The 22,934-nt window shown below is 48.0% G+C and overlaps 2 protein-coding genes across 8 annotated transcripts; one reads left to right on the forward strand and one right to left on the reverse strand.

Moving 5' to 3' along the window:
* Positions 1-1,611: 1,611 nt before the first annotated feature.
* LOC142899451 (high-affinity choline transporter 1-like) lies at positions 1,612-12,394 on the reverse strand. Of its 3 annotated transcripts, none has more exons than XM_076043028.1 (8): positions 12,211-12,394; positions 10,562-10,675; positions 8,793-8,948; positions 7,718-7,866; positions 5,682-5,825; positions 3,590-3,743; positions 3,254-3,471; positions 1,612-3,049 (listed from the first exon to the last, which is right to left on the reverse strand). In XM_076043028.1, exons 1-8 carry the CDS (start codon positions 12,392-12,394, stop codon positions 2,495-2,497), a joined length of 1,674 nt encoding a protein of 557 aa, XP_075899143.1. In that variant the 3' UTR covers positions 1,612-2,494. The 3 variants fall into 3 exon arrangements, with proteins under 3 accessions (XP_075899143.1, XP_075899142.1, XP_075899141.1); XM_076043027.1 differs by lacking the exon at positions 12,211-12,394 and adding an exon at positions 10,985-11,360; XM_076043026.1 differs by lacking the exon at positions 12,211-12,394 and adding an exon at positions 10,821-11,360.
* On the forward strand, positions 12,363-22,923 carry LOC142899456 (RING finger protein 122-like). 5 transcript variants are annotated; one of them, XM_076043045.1, is made up of 7 exons: positions 15,749-16,449; positions 16,485-17,874; positions 18,290-18,410; positions 19,310-19,352; positions 19,443-19,484; positions 20,697-20,779; positions 21,331-22,923. In XM_076043045.1, exons 3-7 carry the CDS (start codon positions 18,301-18,303, stop codon positions 21,467-21,469), a joined length of 417 nt encoding a protein of 138 aa, XP_075899160.1. In that variant the 5' UTR covers positions 15,749-16,449; positions 16,485-17,874; positions 18,290-18,300; the 3' UTR covers positions 21,470-22,923. The 5 variants fall into 5 exon arrangements, with proteins under 5 accessions (XP_075899156.1, XP_075899157.1, XP_075899161.1 ...); XM_076043041.1 differs by lacking the exons at positions 15,749-16,449; positions 16,485-17,874 and adding an exon at positions 12,363-12,534; XM_076043042.1 differs by lacking the exons at positions 15,749-16,449; positions 16,485-17,874 and adding an exon at positions 12,363-12,534 and having other exon boundaries at positions 20,700-20,779.
* Positions 22,924-22,934: the final 11 nt, after the last annotated feature.

A 22,934-nucleotide genomic window follows, 5' to 3' on the forward strand; every position in this document is an offset into this window, starting at 1 on the left:
TGCAGAACTGAACAAAAAACACATTTCCTCTTTTTCTCCTTCACTCAGGAAAGGAATTGGCAGTCAAACGGAACGGTTTTGAGGTTTCATTGAGTAACCCTGATTCCGATTCTCAGCACAAATCAAAGCAGAAGACACGGGATGCAGCTGCCGCGGTGACAAGGACACCGTGACTTTCATCTCTGCGTCCTGGGGGCGGGGCGTCGCCTCGGACCGCAGGGTGATAGCGCGCTACTTGGACGAGGACATCAGCGGGGCAGTTGTGGCATTTGTCAACGTGCCACACGGGCCTGTGTTAAACTGTCTCAGCGGAGCGGGGAGTTATTTTTAGAACTCATCTTAAGCTCCTGGCGCTCAGCCAAACTTTTCTATTGTCATGTCATTAAGTGGCTGCGTGGACAGAGATTTCTCTCTAAAAGAGTAGAAATAAGGTGACTTCAGTGCTTTTTTTACAGGGTGTGTTTGGTCTGTTCAGTCCGTCGAGCCTTTTAATTCTGCCAAAGCTGTTCAAAGGAAAATTCTGTTTTTTATGTTGTTTAAAGTTATTTATTTTCATCCTTGTGACGCAGCAGGACTGCAGAGATTTCACCTCTGAAATCAGCCTTGCAAACGTTTTTCTGTGTATTTTTTTTTTTTTTTTTTATTTATAAATTCTCCATGGCCAATCAGCTTCCTTTGTGTTGTGACAGAAGCAGGAAGTGACTGCAGCTGCGACTGTCACCTTGCAGGCTTTTTTCCTCCCAGTTCAAAGACTCCTTTTGATTCTAAATCAGGACGCAACGAATGCACCTGGTGGATGATTAGTGGCCCAGTGTATCCCAAAATGCATTGCAGCGTGACTTATTTTTTGCCAGAAGAGTGGAGGAGTGACAACAGCAGATAAATCTGACTGGATGGTGGTAGGAATAAATCTTCCCTTTTTTTTCATCCCACAAGAACAAGAGGCAGCTAGTTAAGGCTGCAATTGTCGGGGAAAAAATACAAATCTCCAATTTGAAGAATAAATTCTTTAAATAATAAATTCTTACCTGGCTTAAATGACAGTAAGATTGCGCCTTTTCAATGAATGAAATAATATTTGGCAAACCAGAGCATCAAGTTGTACGAGTTTTTCAACTCTTTCTCTAAATCGTGAGGACTAAGAGGACTTCAGTTCAGACCGACGTCCCGGACGTAAGAAGGACGTTGTTTGCGTCCCCTTTGTGTCCTTCTCCAAAGTGACGAATGACGCAGGAGAGGAACAAGAGGCTGAGCAGGCCAGCGAGACACGTGAAGACCATCTGTCAGCAGCTCGGTGATTAAAATAGATTAGAAACAGGGGCACGGTGACATTGCTCGCAACAAATGCAGAAGAGCAGTGAGACCGCAGGACAGGAAGCTGCGTTTCACAGGCAATAAAAGAGTGATGCAGACGGTCAAAGAGGAGGTTTTATTATTATTATTTCCATTCAGATGATCACATGATCGCACTCAGTCCAGCCGCCCGGCTCCCGTCTTCACAGCTTCGCACTCTCTCCACGGTTACATTCATACAGGTGCACATCAGTCCGTCCTGAGAGAAGCTTCCCTCCTCATGTGTTTTTTTGGCCTTGTTTGAAGTGCAGAAGGCGGAGCCCAGTTTCAGTCTCTGTATCAGGTGTGTTTTCATGAATATTTGTTCACGGCGCTCCTCTGAAGACGGGATGAGGGGGGATTTATTCAGCAGCTTGGCACGGTGGGAGGAATTTTCAGATCCGTCTACCTGCTTCAGGTTCCCAGAGGGGGGAAAAAAAGAGGGAAAATTCCATCTTGCATCTGATTCTGCAACGCCTCAACAATCACCCCCACTGCCCTTGCTGGGGGACGGACACGCTGTCGTCGCTGCAGAAGACAAATAAAGTGCGTTTGTACCCTCACCAGTAGCGTATTCCGAGTTCCGAGTCCGACCTGAGCTGTTTGTTCTATTTTAAGTGGTTTATTTTAGGTCCAACAAAGTCGAGCGGCTCTGAGCACGCCGGCACCACAGAATACCAAAACAGAATAGTTCCACAACTGCATAGCTTATGTGTTGTTACGTGTTGTTGTTGCTGTTGTTGTTTTCAAGAGAGAAAAATGGAAACAACCGTATGTTGTGCGTTTGTAGCGTCACTGTGTCTCACAAGTAGAAGCTGCGGAGGAAAAAAACGGAGCGTTAACGCTCCGACTTTCTCTCCGTCTCCACGGAAACAAAAATAATCAATAGCAGCACTTTGGAATTATGGTCAACCTCCAGAAACTTTCATTTCTGGTTAGGGTGGGTGGGCGGAGCATGTTGTGTCGGCCATATTCCATCAGCACTTAAAGGGACCACTGCTAGAAAGGGGAAAAGAAACCTGTTGAGATAACAGCACTTCCCTCCTGTTTATACCGAATATAAAAAGTGTACAAATGTCATGATATGCTGTGTTGTTACACGAAACGTGGGCGTGTCCCTACTTCAGTCCACGCCGACGGCGAGACGCGTCGTTCCAAATCTTTAGCACGATGATTCTAACATGGGCTCGCGCGACTCGTTGTTCTCACTCTGCTCCTCCAGTCCACTCATGTCCTTAGTGTCTGGAGCGGCGCCCCCCGGTGTCTTCCCACAGTCCCGAGACTTCACCTCGAAAACGTCCCATCGCTCGGGTATCAGGCCCCTGTTGAAGAGCAGCGCCGCCACGTAGGAGAAGAAGAGCGTGGCGGCCAGCGCAAACAGCATGCAGATGGTCCTGATGGGCGAGCGCTGCACGTACACGCCGTCCTCCACCACCCCTCCGGGAAACTTGATCACGGGCGGCAGGCCCAGCTGCGGCTCGCCGCTCAGCACCCGCAGCAGCATGCCCGAGAAGCAGCCCAGCACGGCGCCGTAGCCGTTGGACACGTCGAAGAAGAGCACGCAGACCAGCTGCGGCAGCATGAGGGTGTAGGTGAGGTCGGAGCGCAGCATCCAGATCATCAGCACGCTGTTGTCCAGGAAGGTGAGGGACGTCCCCGCCAAGCCCACCACCACCACCGACACCCGGATCACCCACTGGATCTCCCGCTCCGACGCCTGGGGGTGGAGAGAGGGAGGAGAGAAGGTCTCTGACAGTGGAGGAGACAGAAATCTTTCCTTGGTAGCCAACAAGAAAATAGCTGACATTTCTACGTCACTGATTTTATTATTCTAATTGTTGTATTTAGTGTTGCAGTTCTGGATTTTTTCTGTTTTGTTGTGCTTTTTCTTATAGACTGATATATAAAGTCTTGGCCTCACCTGAGTCCTCAGGATGTTCTTGTAGATGTTGGAGGTGAAGATGGAGGCGGCGGACAGCAGGGCCGAGTCGGTGGAGGACATGACGGCGGCCGCCACCGCCCCGATGCCCACGATGGAGATGTAGGTGGGCGTGAGGTGCTGCAGGACGATGGGCAGGATGAGGCCCGTCTGCCCTCGTTCGAAGGGGGACGGCGACCCGTAGGAGGTGAGGTTCCAGTCTGAGCAACGTCAAGACACGCACAGAGAAATTGATTTGAATTTCAACAAATTCTGCTAGAAGAATCAGAGATGGTTGAAGATGATTAACAGGAAAGGTGTTCATCTCCAGCTCCGTACCTGTCGAGGCGGCCACGGCGCCGATCAGGATGGGCGGGATGCCCAGCGTGGGCACAATGAAGGCGGCGGCGAAGCAGGTGATCTTTGCGGTGGCGGAGGAGGCGGCCGACAGCGTCCGCTGGTGGAAGTTCTGCAGACCCAAGTTCCCCAGACCCTGCAGGAGGAGGAGGAGGAGGAACCATGGCACAGTTGGTGTTTGGGTGAGGTCCAGACTTTCACTTCCTTCTCAATGTCAGGGGGCGGAGTCCCCTCAAAGTCAGCTTGGCCCTTGTCAAGAGCACTTCTCTTTCCACGATCACTGTCACTCAGCCGATAGTCAGAGAATTGTGTGCGTGAGTTGTTTTACTCCAGTGAACAAACATCAAACTGTTAATTTCCGGAGGTGAAGTTTCACAACTAGTATCACTGGTATCACAACTAGAAATAATGAATTAACTTTCTATTCATTCAAAAATATTTGCCATGTCACTGTTACCCCCAAATTGCACAAATTAAACAATTATTAGAAAATATAACTAAAATATAACTTATAACCAGCAAAGTCGTAAAACACACTAAAGAAATTTATTTTGCTCTTTTTACAAGGACATTTATTCGCTGATACACATTGGCCAGGGTTCTGATATTTCATAAAAGGACGTCAGAGTGATGCAACACTGCGGTTCAGAGCACATCAAAGTGGCCGTTGCTTCCACAGAACTGGTGGAAGGGCCATGGTCATATTTTGATTGGCTGGATTTCCAAAGAATAGTTATGGGATTTATCCAAAAGAGGAGGAGAAGACGGAGGTGGGAGACGAGGAGTCGGCGGAGGAGGAGGAGTAGGGGGGGGTGAGAAAGAGAAAGAGGAGGATGGAGAGATGCAAGGAAGAAAGAGGAAGAAGAGGAGGAGGAGGTGGAAAAGGAGGAGGAGGGAAATGAGGAAGAGGAGGAGGAAGAGGATGTGTGTCCTTGAGCTCCTCTCACTGGCCACAGATCCTTCTTTGACTCTGGGCTCCTAGGAGGGGATGAGTGCTGGCACCGAGCTGTCTGTGCTCCCAGAGAATCGACCTGACGTGTCGTAAAAGACAGAATGGCTGTCGATACAACTGGGCCTCTTGGGGGACACGGAGCTGCTGCAGGCTCACAGTCGACCGAGTGATCGGCTCCGCTGCCTCCCTCCGACCTCGGGGCAACAAGTGCTGCTGCTGCTGCTGCTGCTGCTGCTGCTGCCGCTGCTGCCCGGTGCTATGACATCATGAGGAGGGACTGATGCCATCATCCTGCACGAGGATGAGCCTTCAGCCATCGCTCTCCAAGGCCACCAGACAAGGAATTGTTTTTAACAGGAGGCTGTAAACAAAGAGCTAAATAATGCACTTTTTAGCGCATCTTGATTTAAAAATTTAGGGATAATACTGATAAATGAAAATAATATTAATCTCGGCAGCCATCATGACCAAGACATGGCTGATTGGAGGTTTATGCTGAAATTCTTGTAGTTTTCCACCTTTGATGAGAGAGACGTAAGCAGAAAAAGCACATCTCTCCCTCTTTATTTTTGCCAAATTTGGCAAATCTGAATGTTTTGGGGAATTTGAATGAATTTTAAACTTGGCCAAAATGCTTCAGCGCTATTTTATCCCGTGCAGCGGCAAAACATTTTTTACACCCAGGACAAAGGGAAGGATGTTTGTGGGAATGTTTGTGGGAGTCCCTGTTTACAGGAAAACACAGATCTTTTCATGAATTCTGTCATGCAAACACAGAGCGGAGGGAAGTCACGGCAGCAGAGCTTCCCAGAACTTCCTCTCCTGCAAGAGCTCAGAGGATTTAATCTCGCAGTCCTAGTTAAGTTAAGTGAGAAAGTCCCTTTTTTTCTCTTTTAGGGTCGACTTCAAGCCGAGGAATCCACATTATGCAAACCTGGGGATAATGTTTTACGTAACACAGGCGGCTTGCACAAGACGGATCACCGAACAATATCTTCATATGGAGTCAAAGCTCCTACTTGGCTCCCCTCCAGTGCAAACTTGAAACTTTTTTATAAGCCGCCCGGCGACTTGATAAAGCAGCCGCCCAGAGGACGTCCTTCCACGGCAGAGTGGCCTCACCAGAATCAGGAAGTTATCGATCCAGCGCCAGGCTCGCTCTGCGTCCACGCTGCCCACCCACGGAGGCTGCAGGGTGTAGTTGTACGCCGTCTCGGTGATGTCGGTCACCGCCGGGCTCATCATGGCGAAGGGCACGCACATCCACTAGGGGGAGATGATGGTCATCGTCAGTCGTCATCGTTATCATCCACCAAACAATCGTCATCATCATCATTCATCCATTTATCAATCACCATCACCATCCATCCATCCATCCATCAATCCTCATCATCATCCATCCATCCATCAATCACCATCATCATCCATCCATTCATCCATCCATCCATCCATCAATCACCATCATCATCCATCCATTCATCCATCCATCCATCCATCCATCCAACAATCACCATCCATCCATCCATCCATCAATCACCATCATCATCATCCATTCATCCATCCATCCAACCATCCATCAATCATCATCATCATCCATCCGTCAATCACCATCATCATCCATCTGTCAATCACCATCATCATCATCCATCCATCCATCCATCCATCATCATCATCATCCATCCATCAATCACCATCATCATCCATCTGTCAGTCACCATCATCATCATCCATCCATCCATCCATCCATCATCATCATCATCCATCCATCAATCACCATCATCATCCATCTGTCAGTCACCATCATCATCATCCATCCATCAATCACCATCATCATCCATCTGTCAATCACCATCATCATCATCCATCCCTCCATCCATCCATCAATCACCGTCATCATCATCATCATCCATCAATTGTCATCGTAATCATCCACCCAACTATCAGTCGTCATCATCATCACCATCCATCCATCAATCACCATCATCATCATCATCATCATCATCATCATCTCAAGAGTAAACTTGCAGCTTGACAAACTTACACTATATCATGTGGAAACAGAACGGATGCTGGCGTGTTCCATTGACTTAATAAAACAAAAAAAGCATCATCACAAAGCGACGGCAGGCCGAAGGAACTGGGCGTCGACACAAAGGATTAAAACTTGAAATTCAAAATACTTCAACTCTGCTTGACTTCCACGCAAAGAACTCATGTCTTCTTGCAAGTGACAGAGGAAGAGAAGACGATGGAGGGAATAAAAGAGTGTTTGGACCTCAAGTCATAAATAACTCCAACACTGCGTTTTGTTGCAGCGTTTGCTGTGTTTTCTGTCAGAAGTGGTTCAGGATAGACCCGTGACTCACTCATCGATTTTCTAGTGCACACACCACACACACACGCACACACACACACAGACAAAATACCCTTCTCAACCTTCTCAATACAAGTGTGGGATGATATAATAATAAATCGAGCCAAAGGTTCCTGGAGTCCTCAGCTCACGGCTGCTGCTGCTGCCCTGTGTGATCATTTCCTTTCTTTTATTGGCTTCATTGCATAATGCTCACTTTGATATCGAGTTGGATTTCAAGCACTTACACGTAATCGATATTTCGAAGTGCGTGTGTGTGTATTAGCTCATAAGGTGGAGCATCATCCAGGCCGCTCTCCGTCGTGACTGACGCCTGGTGGTGTGCTAGCAGGGTGGCCAAGAACCTGGTCGGGTTGGGATGGAACTCGCTTTGAAACCTCAAGATAAATATTTTTTGGGTGGTGCTTTTGTTTTTCTGATATGTTTTTTTATATAAACTTTCCGCTGCAAACACAAACAGACGTCTTTGGAAGGCTGCGATGTTTGGGCATGCAGACTTTTGCAAGTGAAAAATGATCAACTGAGCATCTCAGCTGGTGAAGCTGACGAGTAAAACAGGAAGTTGGGCAAGTTCAAAAGCGGTGTAGGCCACATGGCTGAGCCTTTGATGGGCTCTGAACTCTTATTGTGGATGATCAAAGGTGTGTTTTTAAAAAGAAAACGCGTGCTAATGGGCCTCCTACTCCTGATTCTTCTGAACCGTTGATTCTAATTTTGGCTCGGTGCACCTGCGGTGCGAAGGACGTGGCAGGATGAAAGACAAGACGTCCAGGAAGTGACTCACCAGGCTGATGAAGATGAGGACGAGCTGGATGATGTCAGTGTAGGCCACCGAGTAGAGGCCTCCCAGCAGGGTGTAGGTGATGGCCACCGCTGCCGAGATCCAGATGCTCACAGTGTAGGACAGGTCTAGGATCACGCTCATGGTGACGCCTTTGGAGATGCAGGCGACACACACACACACGCAATCATTAGCATATTAGCATATCATTACACCTAGTGTTTTGAACTATTTAAAAAAACAACAACTTTGCTTTAGAAAATTGAAAAAAATAAATGAAATAGGAATAAGGGGGCAGGGTGTCACTCTGGGTGTCACAAACGGAACGTATTCTTTTCTGTTATTATCGTGTCATTACATTGTTGGCTGAATCCTGACTGATCTGGATCAAAATCCCCAGTCCGTCCAGTCTGAGTCCGAGACAAGACCCAGTAAAAATGCCTCCAAGTCAGAGACGAGCCTGAGACCCCTAAAAAGTGGTCTGGAGACCAAGACCAACCTCCAGTACTGCAACACTAACTCCGCCACTGCGTCTAGTCTGGGAGCAAACAGAGCTGCCCAGTAACTAAAAGTCACTTTTTCATACTCGGGGCCCCTTTAAGAGCCTCTTTCAGGCTCAGACCTCAGTCGGACCCTCATAAAGTGTTGTGTTGTGACCCTTCCCCCCTCTGAGCAAAGATAAGGACGGCCCAAAAATAACCACGGCTGCTCCAGTTATAAAGTGTTTCCGCTGGCCGTCGGTCGGTGGTGGTGTATCGCGCCGGCCGCCTCAGGGGTCAAAGCTCGGCAGCTACTTAACGCCGAATTCCAAAACTACAGCCAGGGGCGTGGCCCCAGCTCCAGCACCTCCTCCTCCTCCTCCTCCTCCTCTTCCTCTTAGATAACAGCCTCCACTCTTTGCTGGACCACTTTGCTCCTGTTAGCGCTGCGTCATCGCTGCTCGAGTGTCTACGAGCATCTCGGGCTCGTCTTTCACACCTCGGAGCTGCGCTGAACACACACACACACACACACACACACACGCACACACACACACACACACACACCTATCACATGTGTGGCGGCGAGAAATTCTTACCTAATCCTATTAGTGTTCCGGTCACCCACATGATCTCCGATATGAGCGAAGCCAGCGAGAGGGCGGCCATCGGCACCTTCCCATATTTGATGTGGAAGGGATCCATCATGGTCACGTACTTGTTGTTTCTCATTGGCTCGGCGAAGAAGAGGCCACCTGGATGGAAGTGAGGTGGAGGATGAGAAGGACAAGAGGGAGTTGGAGGAGGAGGAGGAGGAGGAGATCAGAGAGTTATTTATGCTCGGACTGCGGCTGCAAAAATTCAGTTTGGGCGGCTCATCTCACTGCATAACCCTGGAGTGGGTGACAGCTCCACAGACAGACACAGACAGACAGACACAGACAGACAGGCTGACTGGGTGTTTTCCACAGGAAGCTGTTCAGCAGAAAGCGGTTTGCCACTTGGCTTGCCAGCCAGTTACGGCAACGAAAACGACACCAAAACTTGCATGATTTGCTTCTCCTTTTTTCATTCTTTGCACGTTTCGTTTCATGTGGCGCCGGCCATTGAATTCAACTTCATTCATTCAGGCTTCATTCACTCCGAAAGACCTGAGGGCTACTGCGTGTCAAACAATGGCCAAACTGACATCCAAAAAACCTCCCAGAAAACAGCGTACAGTCAGAACGAGCTCAGGCCCAGCGCTCTCGTGTCTTTGCATGCCACCAGTGTGAAAAATTCTAATTTTTTTCCCCGTCATCTCAACCAGTAATGAGAGGAAGTCGAAGTTCATCCAGGCTTCTGCTTTCAACCTGCTTGGCGTCAGCTGCCAGTAGATGCATCTGCATGAATCATTGATGTGGCGGCAGCACAGTTTTTCATTTTTTTCTTTTTTTCACCAGCACGGCTCTTTCTATACTTCTGAGCGGAAATTTAGGGCAAACACCCCCCCCACACACCCACACAAACAAACACACACACACGCAACCCCCCCCCCCCCCCGGCGGAATATCACTGCTCACGGTGGCTGTGTGGATAGGCAGCTGGTCTCATGTCCGGCTGGAACGCCGCACCGAGCCCTCTCATTGGCTGAAGCTGCAGCCAATGACAGGACGTTCCATCAGCTGACCGAGCCCTGTCATTGGCTGAAGCTGCAGCCAATGACAGGACGTTCCATCAGCTGGTCAGCTGATGGAACATTTCACTGATTGTTCCATGGGGGAGGGGGCGGCTTTAGGAGGAAATGTTTGGGAAGGCGAGAACCAATCAGAAAGATCGCAGCTTCAACTCTGGTTTTCACCACCACCAGTGGGAGGCGGCTGAAGGCTTCCTGTTGGTGCCAGAGGTGGCGCTAGATCAGAAAAACTGTTTCTTACCGAGATGGAACCATCCTGAACTCTCATATGAGATAAACCCACCTAATGACATAAATGAGCCATATACATGTAGACAACGGTTTACCCCCTTTTTTTTTTTTTTTTTTTTTTAACTTTTTAACACTTTAATATTTAATGTTTTTGTAATTTAACCTTCAAGATTCTTTGTATATAGTGAGTGAGTAGTGAGACTTTTTTAAACTGTCTTTCTCTCTCTCTGTTTTTCAATCTGACTGCACTGAATGTGGAAAGCCTTTCAGTTTGGTTATTCATTGTATGCTGACAGTAAAGGGCATTCTGATACTGATCATTCAGATACTGTCAGTCAGGAAAGCCCCAGCTGTAGCCCCGCCTCCTTTTCTCCTCTGAGGACCCTGATTGTTTCTGGCCGTACTCTTAACCGCGAGAGAGCAGATTTTTTTGCGAAACTCAGAACTCTGAACACATCTCACCGATGATGAAGCACATGGTGGCGGTGATGGGCATCACGGCCCAGGTCAGACCCATGGAGGGGTTGTACACGGCCTCCGCTGTGCCCACGATGAAGCCGCCGCCCACCCACGTCGCTGTTTCACAAACAAACAAACAGACAAACACAGTTGGGGGACAAAATAACAGTGGGAACGTTAGCAACTGCCAGTGACTGTTTAGCAAACACGGTCAAATTGTGGGGTTTTTTTTAACAAAAAAAGAGAGAAGAAACACACACACACACACTGGCACTGGAATCAAATGTGTTATTTTCACATCAGACTTGGTGTTTAGTTGACCAGGCGGCTCCTTTCGTGCTACTTTGTCCTCTTTTCCGACTTGCTCTCACGCTCAGCAGAACAGCCACAGCTTAATTTTAGGGCAGGTTAGCGTTAAGACTTTACCTATATTTGGCCGTGCCGGTGGGCCCGGCTGGGCTGAGGGTCAGCGTCTCATGCAGCCCTTATTAAGGACTGAGGCGGCAGAGCTGCAGTGTTTAGTCAACACTGTGTCCGATTTCTTGGCTTTCGCTCGATCTCAACCAGTCCTAATCTAATTTCGACCTTCTTCTATTTTTTCGCCTTAACCCAAATTCTGACACAATTGTTGCATCCAGTTGGGCTGTGGCGTCCTGCAGGTTTGTATGTAGATGTTGCCGATTGGTTGATCGCCGCCGCCGCAGCGCGAAAGGAACTGCTCTGGTTTTGAATCAACAGATGACAAACCTCATGACTACTGGTTCGAAACGGTTCAGTTAACCAGAAATTAGGTGGTTGTCTGCAGGAGGTCTACTGGGGAAGCTCCCCACCACCCTCCACCCCCTGTCACCACCGCCACCACCCTCGTCCACCAAACCCGACTGACCATTTCAGTTCTCTGGTGTAAAGTGTCGGTGGAAGCTGACGGAAATTCTTTTACATCGCTTCCAGAAGATGACGCGCTCTGGGTTGCCAGGTTGGAGGAGAATCAGACACAAACGCTGAACAAACCACCATGCCCGATCCTCCCCCTCCCCCATTAACAGATTTCACTTTTAAAAACACTTCAAACGTGAATTCAGAATGAAACCGTGGACTCCACGACGAGCTGCTGTGCGGTGAAAAAACATCATCATTTAGAAATTCCGGGTCGAATGATGCAGATAAAATATTAAAGCATCGCTGTTTATTCTTTTTTCAGATTTTTCTGAGTCATGAGTGGAACTCCCTCACTCATGACACTGTAACAGGACTCTCCTTCATTTCCGACAAACAATTGGTTCCTCTTTTACCTCTTTTTCTTTTTTTAACCCGCCTCTATCCTTTATCGCTCCCAGTTCAAACAATTCATCCACCTATTTTCCACTAGTTTCATGGGATAAAAATACATAATATTACAACCAAATATACACATTTAGACACGTAGTTACGCAGAAAGTGCTGGTATTCAATAAACGGCGGGTTTTTCAAAGAGCAGGGAAGGATTTTGCGTCGAGAATAAAATATTTTCTTTTTTTATGGCAGGAGAATGCGAAGCGGATTGTTTTCCGGTTGTTTTTTTTTTTTAATGCATTAACAATGATTGAAATAAATTAGCGAGAACGCCGCACGCCGACTCCATGTTGTCCCGTCCATGTGCTGCAGTTACCCGCCTGTCATGGTGAAGATGCCGACCACCAGGTTGATGCCACGGTTGCCCAGCAGCGCCATCTCCGTTTTATCCCCGTGGCCCTTCTTTGCTTCCTTCTTGGACTTGAAGGAGGCCCAGATGCCGATGGCGAGCACCAGCAGGTAGAAGAAGACCATGACGATCACGCCGGGGATGTTGAGAGCCATGATGGAGCCGACGTTGGTCGCGGAGCCGAGCGGCGAGTGTCTGCCGGGCTGCCTGGATGATGCAGCGAGTGGCTCCCCGCTGCCCGCAGCACCGTCACCGGTGCGGGAAGACTCCCAGTGGCGGCGGCAGGGAATTGCAGGTGCGTATGCAGATGCGTGTGTGTGTGCGCCTGTGTGTGTGCGTGTCTGCATGCGTGAGTGAGTGCGTGCGTCCCTGTGTGTGTGCGTGTGTGTGTGTGTGCGCGCGCGTCACGACCGTCGAATCCACCATGTTTTTACTGGAATTACCAAGTCACGGTTGTTGCTACGTCCTCCTCTCACATGACAACACCGAATTTAGAGTTGTAGCTTTGTTTTTCTTCAATTAAAAATAAAGCTACACAGAGAAAGGCCTCTTCAAACCAAGAAAATGAGTGAATGTGAGTAACTTTCAGAGCTCAAATAGTGAAATCAAAAAGACAGCGAGAAAGTGGAGACGTAAAATCAGAAAATGGTCGTTTTATTTGACTTTAAATTGTAGTTGACTGCCCTTTTATCAATGGGCTGTCTTGCTCCCCAACTGTTTTTAGGGAGGGAGGAGAATTTAACGATTTTAGATGTCATTGCTGCCAGCTGCTGCTCTGACCTCGCAACCAGTGCACAATCTATAATGACAATAAAATTGATTAACCTTTACTGTGCTCTAATCCATTATATAGACTCTGATTTCCCAAGTGGATGTTCTTCTACTTCATCAGAAATACCCTCAGTCAGTAGCTAGAATTCAACTACTGACTGCAACTCCGACTAGTGATTGATTAGTGTGATTTTAAGCAATGCTGCTCCAAACAGCAGAAACTCTGGCCTGTATGTGAAGAGGTGAACATTCACAGTATAAAGGCAGAAGAAACTAGGCAGGGCAAGCATCCTTCCAACATCCAAACTCTTGTTATCCCTCAATAAAAAACAATCTTTGATACAATAAAGTGATACTGGCTATCATAAGAAATATGAACACTAGATAAGCACTCCAGACGGTCGAGTGCTGAGGGCTGACCGCACACAAAAAAAACATCATGCTGCTTCTCTCATAATTCAAAACAACTTGCATGGGACTCGCTCAGAGCAGAACGTTCTGCTCACATTGTATCCAAATGTCCTGCTGGTTACAGATCAGCAGGACACCTGGAGACCTAAACAGATTGTCTGTCAATAAAAAAAATAAATAATAAAAAAAAAGAGCTGGGGAATGAGGTGAGGTAAATGCATTTCAGAATTCCATCTGTTAACTGTGAGGCAGAAGTACAAAGCTTTTGATGCTGACGTCAATGTCGGACAGGAAGACAGGACGAAGAGCAGAAATAACTGCTGACTCAGAGCCATTATGATGAGACTCAAGGACACTAAGTCACCGCTTTTAGAATTAAAAAAAAAAAATCTGAAGAGAAGGGGAAAAAATATTGGCACTTCTTTTAATAGATATATTTTTTTAAAGAGCTGTTCATCTTTTCACTTTGTTTTACATATTACAGAAATGTGTGTTATATGGTTACATATTTTAATTGTAGAATTATAAGCGGATCTTGCGATAACTCTAATCTCATCCAGCTGGTGGCAGTAAAACCCCATTAATGTCTCCTTCTGACGCATGATGTTGGCACGATGTGGTCGTCTCTTTTACACAAGCCACTCCTTATGTACATTTCATAATCAACGATGTAAAAATGTGTGTGAGAAGGGGGGAGTGGGTGGGTGTGCCGGACCCTTTCTTGCTATACACGCGTAAATTATGCCAAATCAAGGTTTTAAGTATCCAAAATGCTTTTCAATGGAAAACACTAGACGGCAGGAGAGAGCTTAATGTCGTTTAACTCCACCGAAGAAGAAGAAAGCGACAAAAGGCAAGATGGCCGCTTCCGTTTTCTGTTGTCGTTGTTGTTAGCGTAATTTGCTAACCCCGACCCACAAACCGATCGTTTGCATGCAGCCGTAACGTGACAACGTGTGCACAAGTTGATGAAAAACAAAAACGTCGTGACGATTACTCAGTGGGACAAAAATAGGACTGGGTTCGTGTGAAAAAAAAATAATAATACAGCGTTAGAGTGCAACTTTTATATCGACGGATTTGTCAACACAGGGAGTAGCCATATTGGATTATACGAGCTGGGGCGTGACGTCAGGGGGCGTGGCGTATGACGCATGCAAATGGGAAGTCTCAAAAAGTTCCGACTTCCTCGTTAAAATGGAACGCGCTATTGTTTTGGTCCGTTTGCTGCTGCTCCTCCTCCATGAGGAGCGTCTGGAACTGAGCTCGTTCTCGCTCCATTCAAGACGACCATTAACAAAACGTGAAATGGTCGCTTTTAATTAAAAATCCCCTAGTAGTGTTTTAAAGTGACTTGGTGATTCCTTGGACTGGAATTTTAATCCCATTTACATGGATTTCACGAAGTAGTCAAAGGACTGGTTGTTACGGCCGCGGCGCGTTGCAGAAAACACAGTAAGTCTCACGACGACTTGTGCTCGTTCTTGACTTGTTGTTCTGGTTCTTTTGGCGACAATTTCGGAACCAACCAGCCAACCTCCTTTTCTTTCTTGGAGGAAAAAAAAATCCCCTACGACTTCACGTTCCTTTGAGTGAACTGCTTGAAAAATGCCCCTTTAAAAAACCCGTGTCTCATCTAGTTGCCTTTACCGTAACGTAAATAATCACTACACCAAAGGAAACTTCGTGTTGAAGTTCATCTCTATAAACCTCCTGGATTCTCGCGCACACGAGCACAAACTAACATAAACAGCAAGTTTTCACAAAGATTTGTGAAGTGCAGTGTTATGCTGCTCACGCTAAGTTAAATAAACACTACTGTGCAGGATGAGACACAGCTGTGAGCAGCCTGCCACGTTTGTTTTCCATCTTTGTCTTCTTTCTATCTCAGTCTTCCCCTCAGCTGCCCCCCTCCCAACACACACACACACACACACACACACACACACACGCACACACACACTACCAGTGCATCTACAGGCAGGTGAGGGGGGATTTGGATAACTTCAGTTGTGTGTAAGAAAGAAAACATTTGTCTAATCAGAGAAATAAAAACCAACTCTGAGCACAGGAGGTTCTGGATGACATCATCAAATAGTCTCTGGTCCCAGTGTGTCGTGCCAGATCCTGCAGACCCAGCCCTGCCCTGTGGTTCTTCTTTGTTGCGCTTGCTGGACTCACACCAGCTGCAACCTGTCTGTCTGTCTGTTGGCGTCATGACAATTCAGTCACTCCTCTGTGGGGACCCCACCCCATCCCACCTGTGCTCTCATCCCCTGTGTATCTGATGACCCCAAGGTGGTGGGCGCAGGGCTGGAGAGGGGTCAGAGGTCAGACACAGTGCCAGGAGAGCGTCAGCTACAGCGGAAAAGGAACAGCAATGTTAAGCAGATGTAAAGCGTCAGCATCAGGAGCATACGACTACGATGGCACAAGGATTCGAGCCATACTGGCAGCCGTGCTTCACAGAGACAGGAAGTGTTGCTGTGCAGAAACAGGCGTGACAGGAGAGGAAATATCTGACAAAAATATACACACAGATATCACTGCTTAGCAGTGAAAGAGACTGGGGGTGTGGTCACTAGCCTGGGATAGCTTTCAGCCACAGGACTTTCCTTATTTCTGGGGAGTGACTTCCGGAATACTGTCTGTTTTTTTTGGAGTTCACGGTTGAAGTGAGTTTGCAAAACCCCCCGAATCCAAATCAGCCGCTACTTCTCAGCAGTCGTGGCCCTGCTGCACAGTGGCCTCTGCTTTATCAATCATTCACTAACATTGGTGCTGAGATTGCAGCTGCCGTCTCCTTCCCCCAAACAGGCCAAACAGCCACTCAGACACACGGGGCACCGCAGCCGAGGTTAATTCAGCGAGGCCTTGCGAACTCCAGAGGGTCACCACTGCAGTGCGAGTTGCAGCGCTGGAACCTGAGAAATAGTTTGCATTTTTGGGTGAAAGCTTACATGCGACGTGTGGAATGAAAAATATCGCTGCGGTCAAACTGGCAAACACCTGCTCGGAGGCCTTGAAGGTCAGCGGCAGCACTGACGCACAAATACATCACAGTTCAGCGGCTGTGTGTTTCGACTCAGGTGTCGTCTGCTTTGTCAGAAAAATGTGTTGGTGTCAGACGTGCGAAGTGCTTTTGTGTGAAGCTCGTCAGGCCTCCAAAATCCACTTGGAGATGGTTGTTTGAGCGACGTTACGGGTGACTGACGGTCGTCTCCGAGCAAAGAGCGGTTTGGAATCAGGAAAACGCCAGCGTGTCGCTGAAAATGTTCCCCTGAAGTCCGTCTGGGAAACAACAAAAGAATAGACCTAAAAATAGGACGACTTTTGTTTTCCCGAAATTGTTTAAATGCAACTTGGAAAATTACTGGAGTATTTTTGTGGAAACTATGCAAACATCTTGATAGGATTATGAATGCAGTTGGCCACAGCGCCTTATTTAGCAGCGGAATTAAAGTATGAAGACAGCGTCAGAGTCCCACAGGCCTGTTTTATGTGTTTGTCCTCTTTTCCTTCATCAAGCCAATTCAATCTGATCCCCTCTGATCAACGCTGGCACCAAACTGGCATTTTGCATTGTAGCACTTTTGATGATTTTTTTTTTGCCATGGTTGCTCTCATTTGCTTTGACTCTTTAGCTGCCAAACTGGTCCGGCACTTGAGTGAGATTGTTTTTTTTAGAGCTTCATTTTAGTTCTGTTTGTTTTTTGCCTGTCTGTCGTCTCTTCCTTTGGCTTTTCTCGCCGCCAGACAACATTAAGCGTGGATTGAGGTCAGCGTCGGAGCCTGCGGAGGCTTTAGCTGGTTTGTTCTCGTTGGCTGTTGAAGGCTCTCTGGTGTTGAGCAGCGACTCACTAACTGCAGTCTCTCCAGGTAGCGTTTAGTGGCTTTTATTGGGGCTTTTTAGCAACGAATGGCTGCCATCTGTGGCTCCAAACAATGTTTGTCAGGCCGCAGCGAGACCGAGCCGAGACGGCGAAACCAAAAATATGTGCCAAAAAAAAAAAAGAAAAAAAGGCTGCGCAGCCCTGAGCTTGTCAGCGAGCTGGAGGGGTGGCGTTCCTCGCTGCCGTTTGATCCTGTGGCTTTAGAGATGAACTTGAAAGGCTGCTGGAGAAATCAAAGTGCGGTGTCCACAGAGCAGGAGGTCGCGGAAGCTTCGTCCCCCCTGTCGTCTGAGCGTTTGTTCCAAAAAAAAACCCACAATAAAAAATACTGAGCAACGCTGCATCGAAACAACGTGGCGACTCTCTTAATGTCTTTGGATCGCAGTCTTTGGATGCCATGTGTGACACGATCCGTGTGTGTGTATGTTGAGTTTGTGTTGAGTGTTCCTCCGTCACGCCTGGCGAGTTTCAGAAGGCGGCGCCATGCAGGCGGCGGCGCCGCCTCGGTGTGGCGACTGACCGCGGCCGCATGTTGAACTTTCTAGGAGACATGAATCCATGTAAGGCCCCTGAATTGTTCTTTGTTTCAAGACAGTCGTTTGGATCCAGTTAGTGCATTTCAGACGTTCCAATGGGACAGTTTGACCGTTAAATACGGCCCCTGCTCACTGGTTTCTGTGTCAGATATTTACATTTTTCTACTGTTTAAAGTATTAGATTGAAGATTTTTTTTTTACCCCTCGCTGCCACACAGGAATATATTCATTCATTCATTCTTTTTGGGTTTCCTCACCTCAATGGGGGGGGGGGGGGGGGGAGCAGCATTTTCTGCCTCTGAACGCACCTGCAGATACTGCAGGGAGAGGAAACCCTAATCCGGCCCTTGATCCACACCATCATGCAGGCTGAGTTGACGTCGGCTGCCTGCCACTCGTCTATCTGTCTCACGCCGTCCACTCGTCTTTGTTGTCGCAGAGCCGTCCAGCATGTCGTCGCATGAGATCTTCCACCTGCCGCTCAACGTCTACATCATCATCCTGGGCATCGGCCTCTTCGTCCTCATGCTCAGCCTCATCTTCTGCTGCTACCTCTTCAGGTATGCCAGACACACACGGCGGGATTGCACTCTGAGCTGCTGCAGCCGGGTAGTTTGAATTAAAAAACAACAAAAAGTGTTCTTGGACAAATTGTAAAATACCCAAAAATGTGTCGGACTGGAAAAACCTAAACAGGCTGTGCACAAATATCACAATCACTTAATTATGTTGTTAAGCAAACCTCATTCGTGAGCTAATCTTCCATTTAATAAAACCTGTCGCAAAAAATCCTGGAAACATAAAAATGTTTTTTGAAAAAATTGCTCCAATCAACGTCTGTGTGGTCAGACTGAGCACCTCTTCACACGTCGAGGGTCAAACACTCAACTGGAAGAACGGGATGCAAAACTCAGCCTTTTTGGCCAGAAGGGAAATTTTGAAGCCGTCAGTTGACGCAGCTAACCAGCGCCGCCAGTTGCCAGTCGCTGGTGCTCGCCTTGACGAAGCTGCGTGTGATTTCTGCTCCAGCTAAAATCTTCTGCAATCCCTGCAGGCGACTGGTTTTTCAGGAAAAACAGGGCAAAGAGGAAAAGGAAAGTGGCTGCTGTTTAAAAATCAGTGACATCCAAGTACAGTCAGTCTGTACTTGTTGCTTGGAGTTTTGACAATCTGCTCGTGCAGAACGCGCACACACACACACACACACACACACAGGCCGCTACTTGAAACTGGCATTGTGCGAATTCCAGCCAGCGGCGGTGTCCCCTGTGGTTGAGGCGGCAGGTTGAAACGTGTCCCGGGCAGCACGGAGCTGCAGTCGAGCGGCAGAGTTTCCATGACGCCACCGGTTGATTGTGTGTGTGTGTGTGTGTGTGTGTGTGTGTGTGTGTGTGTGTGTGTGTGTGTGTGTGTGTGTGTGTGTGTGTGTTTTCTACCGTTTGCGTGTTTGTCTCTGCAGGCTGCGTCGGCGGGGAGGACGGGAGCAGTACGGCTACAGCGAGGTGACGCCTCCACGCTGCCGCCTGTTTGTCACTCTTGACTTCTGGCTTCTGTCCTCACACCTCTCCTCTCTTCTCCTCTCCGTCCGACAGGTGGTGCTGAAGGGGGCGGGGAAGAAGCTGAGCCTCCTCGGAGTAAGTTGACGGCCGCCGGGCGGGAAAAAAGGGGGCAGTGATGGTGCCAAGCTAAAGGGGGGGGGAGGGGTTCGGCGTCTCTCAGAGGTGGAGGAGTCAGAAGGGGATGATTCGGCGGCCGCTCTAGCGCCCCCTTATGACCACACCCCCAACCTCCAAGATGGCGGCCCATTCATTTCAGTGAAGTTGCTCACCCAGCGCAGGTGCCGAAACAGTTTTTGACCTCTGCATTCATGGGCCCATAGAGCGTGCGCAGTAGTGTCACTTCCCATCAGGCCACTGGAACTCACATGATCTATTTGGCCAATCAGAACCATTCTGGAGAACATCGCTTTCAGACACGTCAAGACGCAGCCAATCAGGACGAGCTGAGACACAGCAGCAATCACGTTTCAGGTCACAGTCGTGTCATTTACAGATTCAACAGAACAACCCCCTCTCTCGCCCCCGCCGGCACACACCCGGATGTCTCTGTCCAATACAGACAAAATTACAGACGGTCACGTGCACACACTCTTTAACCAAATTGTAAGCCTCTTCCCAAGCTTTAATTGTCTTAAGGTTGGACCCATGCATCGGAGCCACCGACCATTCCACCGTGACAACATCTAGGAAAGAGTCACTCCACTGCCGCCAGGTCAGGGGATGTGGTGGTTGCCATGTCAGTGGAGATAGCTTGCATTCCGAACATCTGAGTCACTGGCGTGGTCCAAGGCCAGAAGGGGAGGAGGACACCATCCTCCCAGAGCGACCGACCAGGCTGCAGCCACCAATTAGAAGTCTTAAAGAAAAACACATTAATTCTTGAAAGGGCAGAAAAACCCCAGTTGGCTTTGGACATTTTGCTGGGCAAGAAAGACGCCACGCTGGTGGTTTAAAGATGGTTGTCGCAAACGCACAAACCTTGGATCAAATGCCGTTTTTTGGTTTTTTTATTTGCATCATTTGTAAAGCTGCTTGCAGCTCACAGCACATTGTGAAATCCAAACGTCCTGTCACTTCCGATTGGTGAACAGCGATCCTTTATTTCTTCTATCAAATATCCAGTTCATGTTTGTTAAGTAATATTTTAGCGTAAGGTTTTAGCTGTTGGGATTCAGGGGGTTGGATAACGATGCGTATTTATGTTCCCTGTATTATCTGCACTTTCTGGTGCTGGGTGTGGTTTTTCCTGTAACCTTTTGTGTCTTCCTTCCCACCCTGCCTCTGCAGCAGACGTGTGCGGTGTGTTTGGAGGAGTTCCGCAGCCGGGACGAGCTGGGCGTGTGTCCGTGTTCTCACGCCTTCCACAAGAAGTAAGTTTGAACTCTGATGAAGAAGCTCCCTTCCAACTCGTGCAGCGAGTCGTGTTTTTGAATTTTTCAAATTCCGATATGATAATGGAGATTTTTGGGGTCGATATTGCGATATCAATCAATCAATTAAAAAAAAAATCAGATACCAAAATATAACAAACTTCAAAGAAAAAAGAATAAATAATGAATAAGTGTAACTTAAAATTTCACTGAAATTTGTCACCTTTTTTTTTCAACCCCCTGAAAGAGAAAATTGTTAGGGGGATGTTATATGTTGCAGGTGTTGCTCCTGTGCGACACTCTTGTTGCATAAATCACACCATGCACTGTTTAATCAACTGTTTAATCAAAAGGTAGGACCAAACAACGCTCGGTTTCCTTTTCTTCACCGTCAAGTCTGACTCTGCTGCCGCCGCTATTTCTCTGCTGTGTGCTGTGTGCGACGATCCCAGTCTAGCTGCGGCTGGTCGGGAGTTTGTGTCGTTGCCTTTCGCCCTGCAGCCCAGCTGTGACTTTCCCCCTGATGTATTTGCCTGTCCGCCTCCCTGCAGGTGTCTGCTGAAATGGCTGGAGATCCGCAGCGTCTGCCCAATGTGCAACAAGCCCATTTGTCGCCTGCAGCCCGGCGGCGCAGCAGCGGCGGCGGCGGCGGCAGCCCCGGAGCCGCCTCAGAATCCCCAGGAGGTGTGAACGTCGTGAAACAAAGACTCTCAGCCAGTGGAAAATATACGGAGGGTTTTTTTTTTCTTTTGCTTGTTTGCATACATCAAGGAGGGCAGATTGAAGCAGCAGGCGCACTAAAGCTGCACAGGGACTTAACAGTGGACGGTGGGGACCAGCGAGCACCAGAGCCACGTCTTCTGGTGGGAGTTGATGGACTGGGTTGAGGTTTTCTCCTTTGGATTCATCGTGTGGATCCATCTGCCAAAGAGCTCGTAGCGAGCGCCTGCTTAAAAGGCTCCTCCGAACCTTGGACGACTCACATGTCACACTCACTGTCAATCAGGACTAAAACCAAAACACCCGGCCCACTGAGAAAAGCCGCTCTTTGGTCTTTGTTCGGCCGAAGGGAAAAGTACCGATAAAGTTCTCGTGTCCGTAGCATGGCAGAGGCTCCCAGTCACTTCCTGTTTCACCGTCGTCTCCGTTCGTCCTGAGGCTCTCCTCCTCACAGGAACCCTGATGCCAACAGATGGACAAGGCAAGGTTTCAGATCCAGGCGTCTGGAGAAGTAAAGCAGAATAACACTTTTATAAGAGCTGGGAAAAGTTGAACACGGTGTGAAAAGCACAGCTTTGACGGTAACACTGGTGTCACGATCCATCAGCTAAAAAGCATTTGGTTGATTCGTGACTGTTATTCTACATGAAAAGCTGCTGCTGAGGTTTCATGTACCACTTGGTGCCTTTTTAAAAATTTCACTCACTTTGCAAATTTTGAACATTGAGCACCCGTGAGGAAGAAGCATAACCAAAAAAGTCTTAATATTTGAGATGTGTTTTTTTTATTATTATCATTATTATTATTTTAAACTGGCAGTCGATGTGTCTCATGCGTGAGTCATCTGATTGGCTGTCGGGGGCGGGGCGGGGGAATATTTTGTCTTCTGTCGCCACGACCTGAACACGGCTGCAGAATCAGGATTCAAGCGCAGGACCTGACACCCGGACCTGCGCCGTCTCTTCGCTCTGATGTGCAATTGTGAACATATACATGTATGTCTTTTAATGATAGCATAACAGGACCTGTTAAAACTAAGAGTCAGGGAGTGTGTGTGTGCGTCTGTGAAAATGTGTGTGTGTGTGTGTGTGTGTGTGCGTGCGTGCAATGTTTTGGCTGCACGGAGGGTGAATTCCCAAATCTAGACAGTTAAATAATTTGTGATGCGATGGGAAGAGGCGCCAAGCGCCAACCTTGCCATGTGACTCGGCTTCTGGAGCAACACATCCTGTATTGTGCATGTGTGTGTGTAGCTCTTTGGTGAAACCACTCCTGTCTGTAGCGGCACGCCGCACTGATGTGAGGAGCCTGTTTGGTCTGTTTGTCTGGGCGAGGTGCACCACCATCATATCCCACAAGCATTTTGTACATTTTTAAAGTGCATAAACTGTTGACTTAATAAAGAGCATACATTTTTTTTTCTTGTGTCTTGTAA

Source organism: Nelusetta ayraudi, unplaced genomic scaffold, assembly GCF_046127955.1.
Source record: "Nelusetta ayraudi isolate G7.1 ecotype Tasmania unplaced genomic scaffold, CSIRO-AGI_Nayr_v1 ptg000072l, whole genome shotgun sequence".
Classification (NCBI taxonomy): Eukaryota; Metazoa; Chordata; class Actinopteri; order Tetraodontiformes; family Monacanthidae; genus Nelusetta; species Nelusetta ayraudi.

Coding starts and splice junctions, on each gene's coding strand:
- LOC142899456 (XM_076043041.1), top strand. CDS start 12,363: ATGACGATCACGCCGGGGATGTTGAGAGCCATGATGGAGCCGACGTTG. Junction 18,411..19,309: donor TTCTGCTGCTACCTCTTCAG/GTATGCCAGACA, acceptor TTGTCTCTGCAG/GCTGCGTCGGCGGGGAGGAC. Junction 19,353..19,442: donor AGCAGTACGGCTACAGCGAG/GTGACGCCTCCA, acceptor TCCGTCCGACAG/GTGGTGCTGAAGGGGGCGGG.
- LOC142899451 (XM_076043028.1), bottom strand. CDS start 12,394: ATGGCTCTCAACATCCCCGGCGTGATCGTCATGGTCTTCTTCTACCTG. Junction 7,867..8,792: donor CGGAACACTAATAGGATTAG/GTAAGAATTTCT, acceptor GCATCTCCAAAG/GCGTCACCATGAGCGTGATC. Junction 3,050..3,253: donor AGAACATCCTGAGGACTCAG/GTGAGGCCAAGA, acceptor CTCCACCCCCAG/GCGTCGGAGCGGGAGATCCA.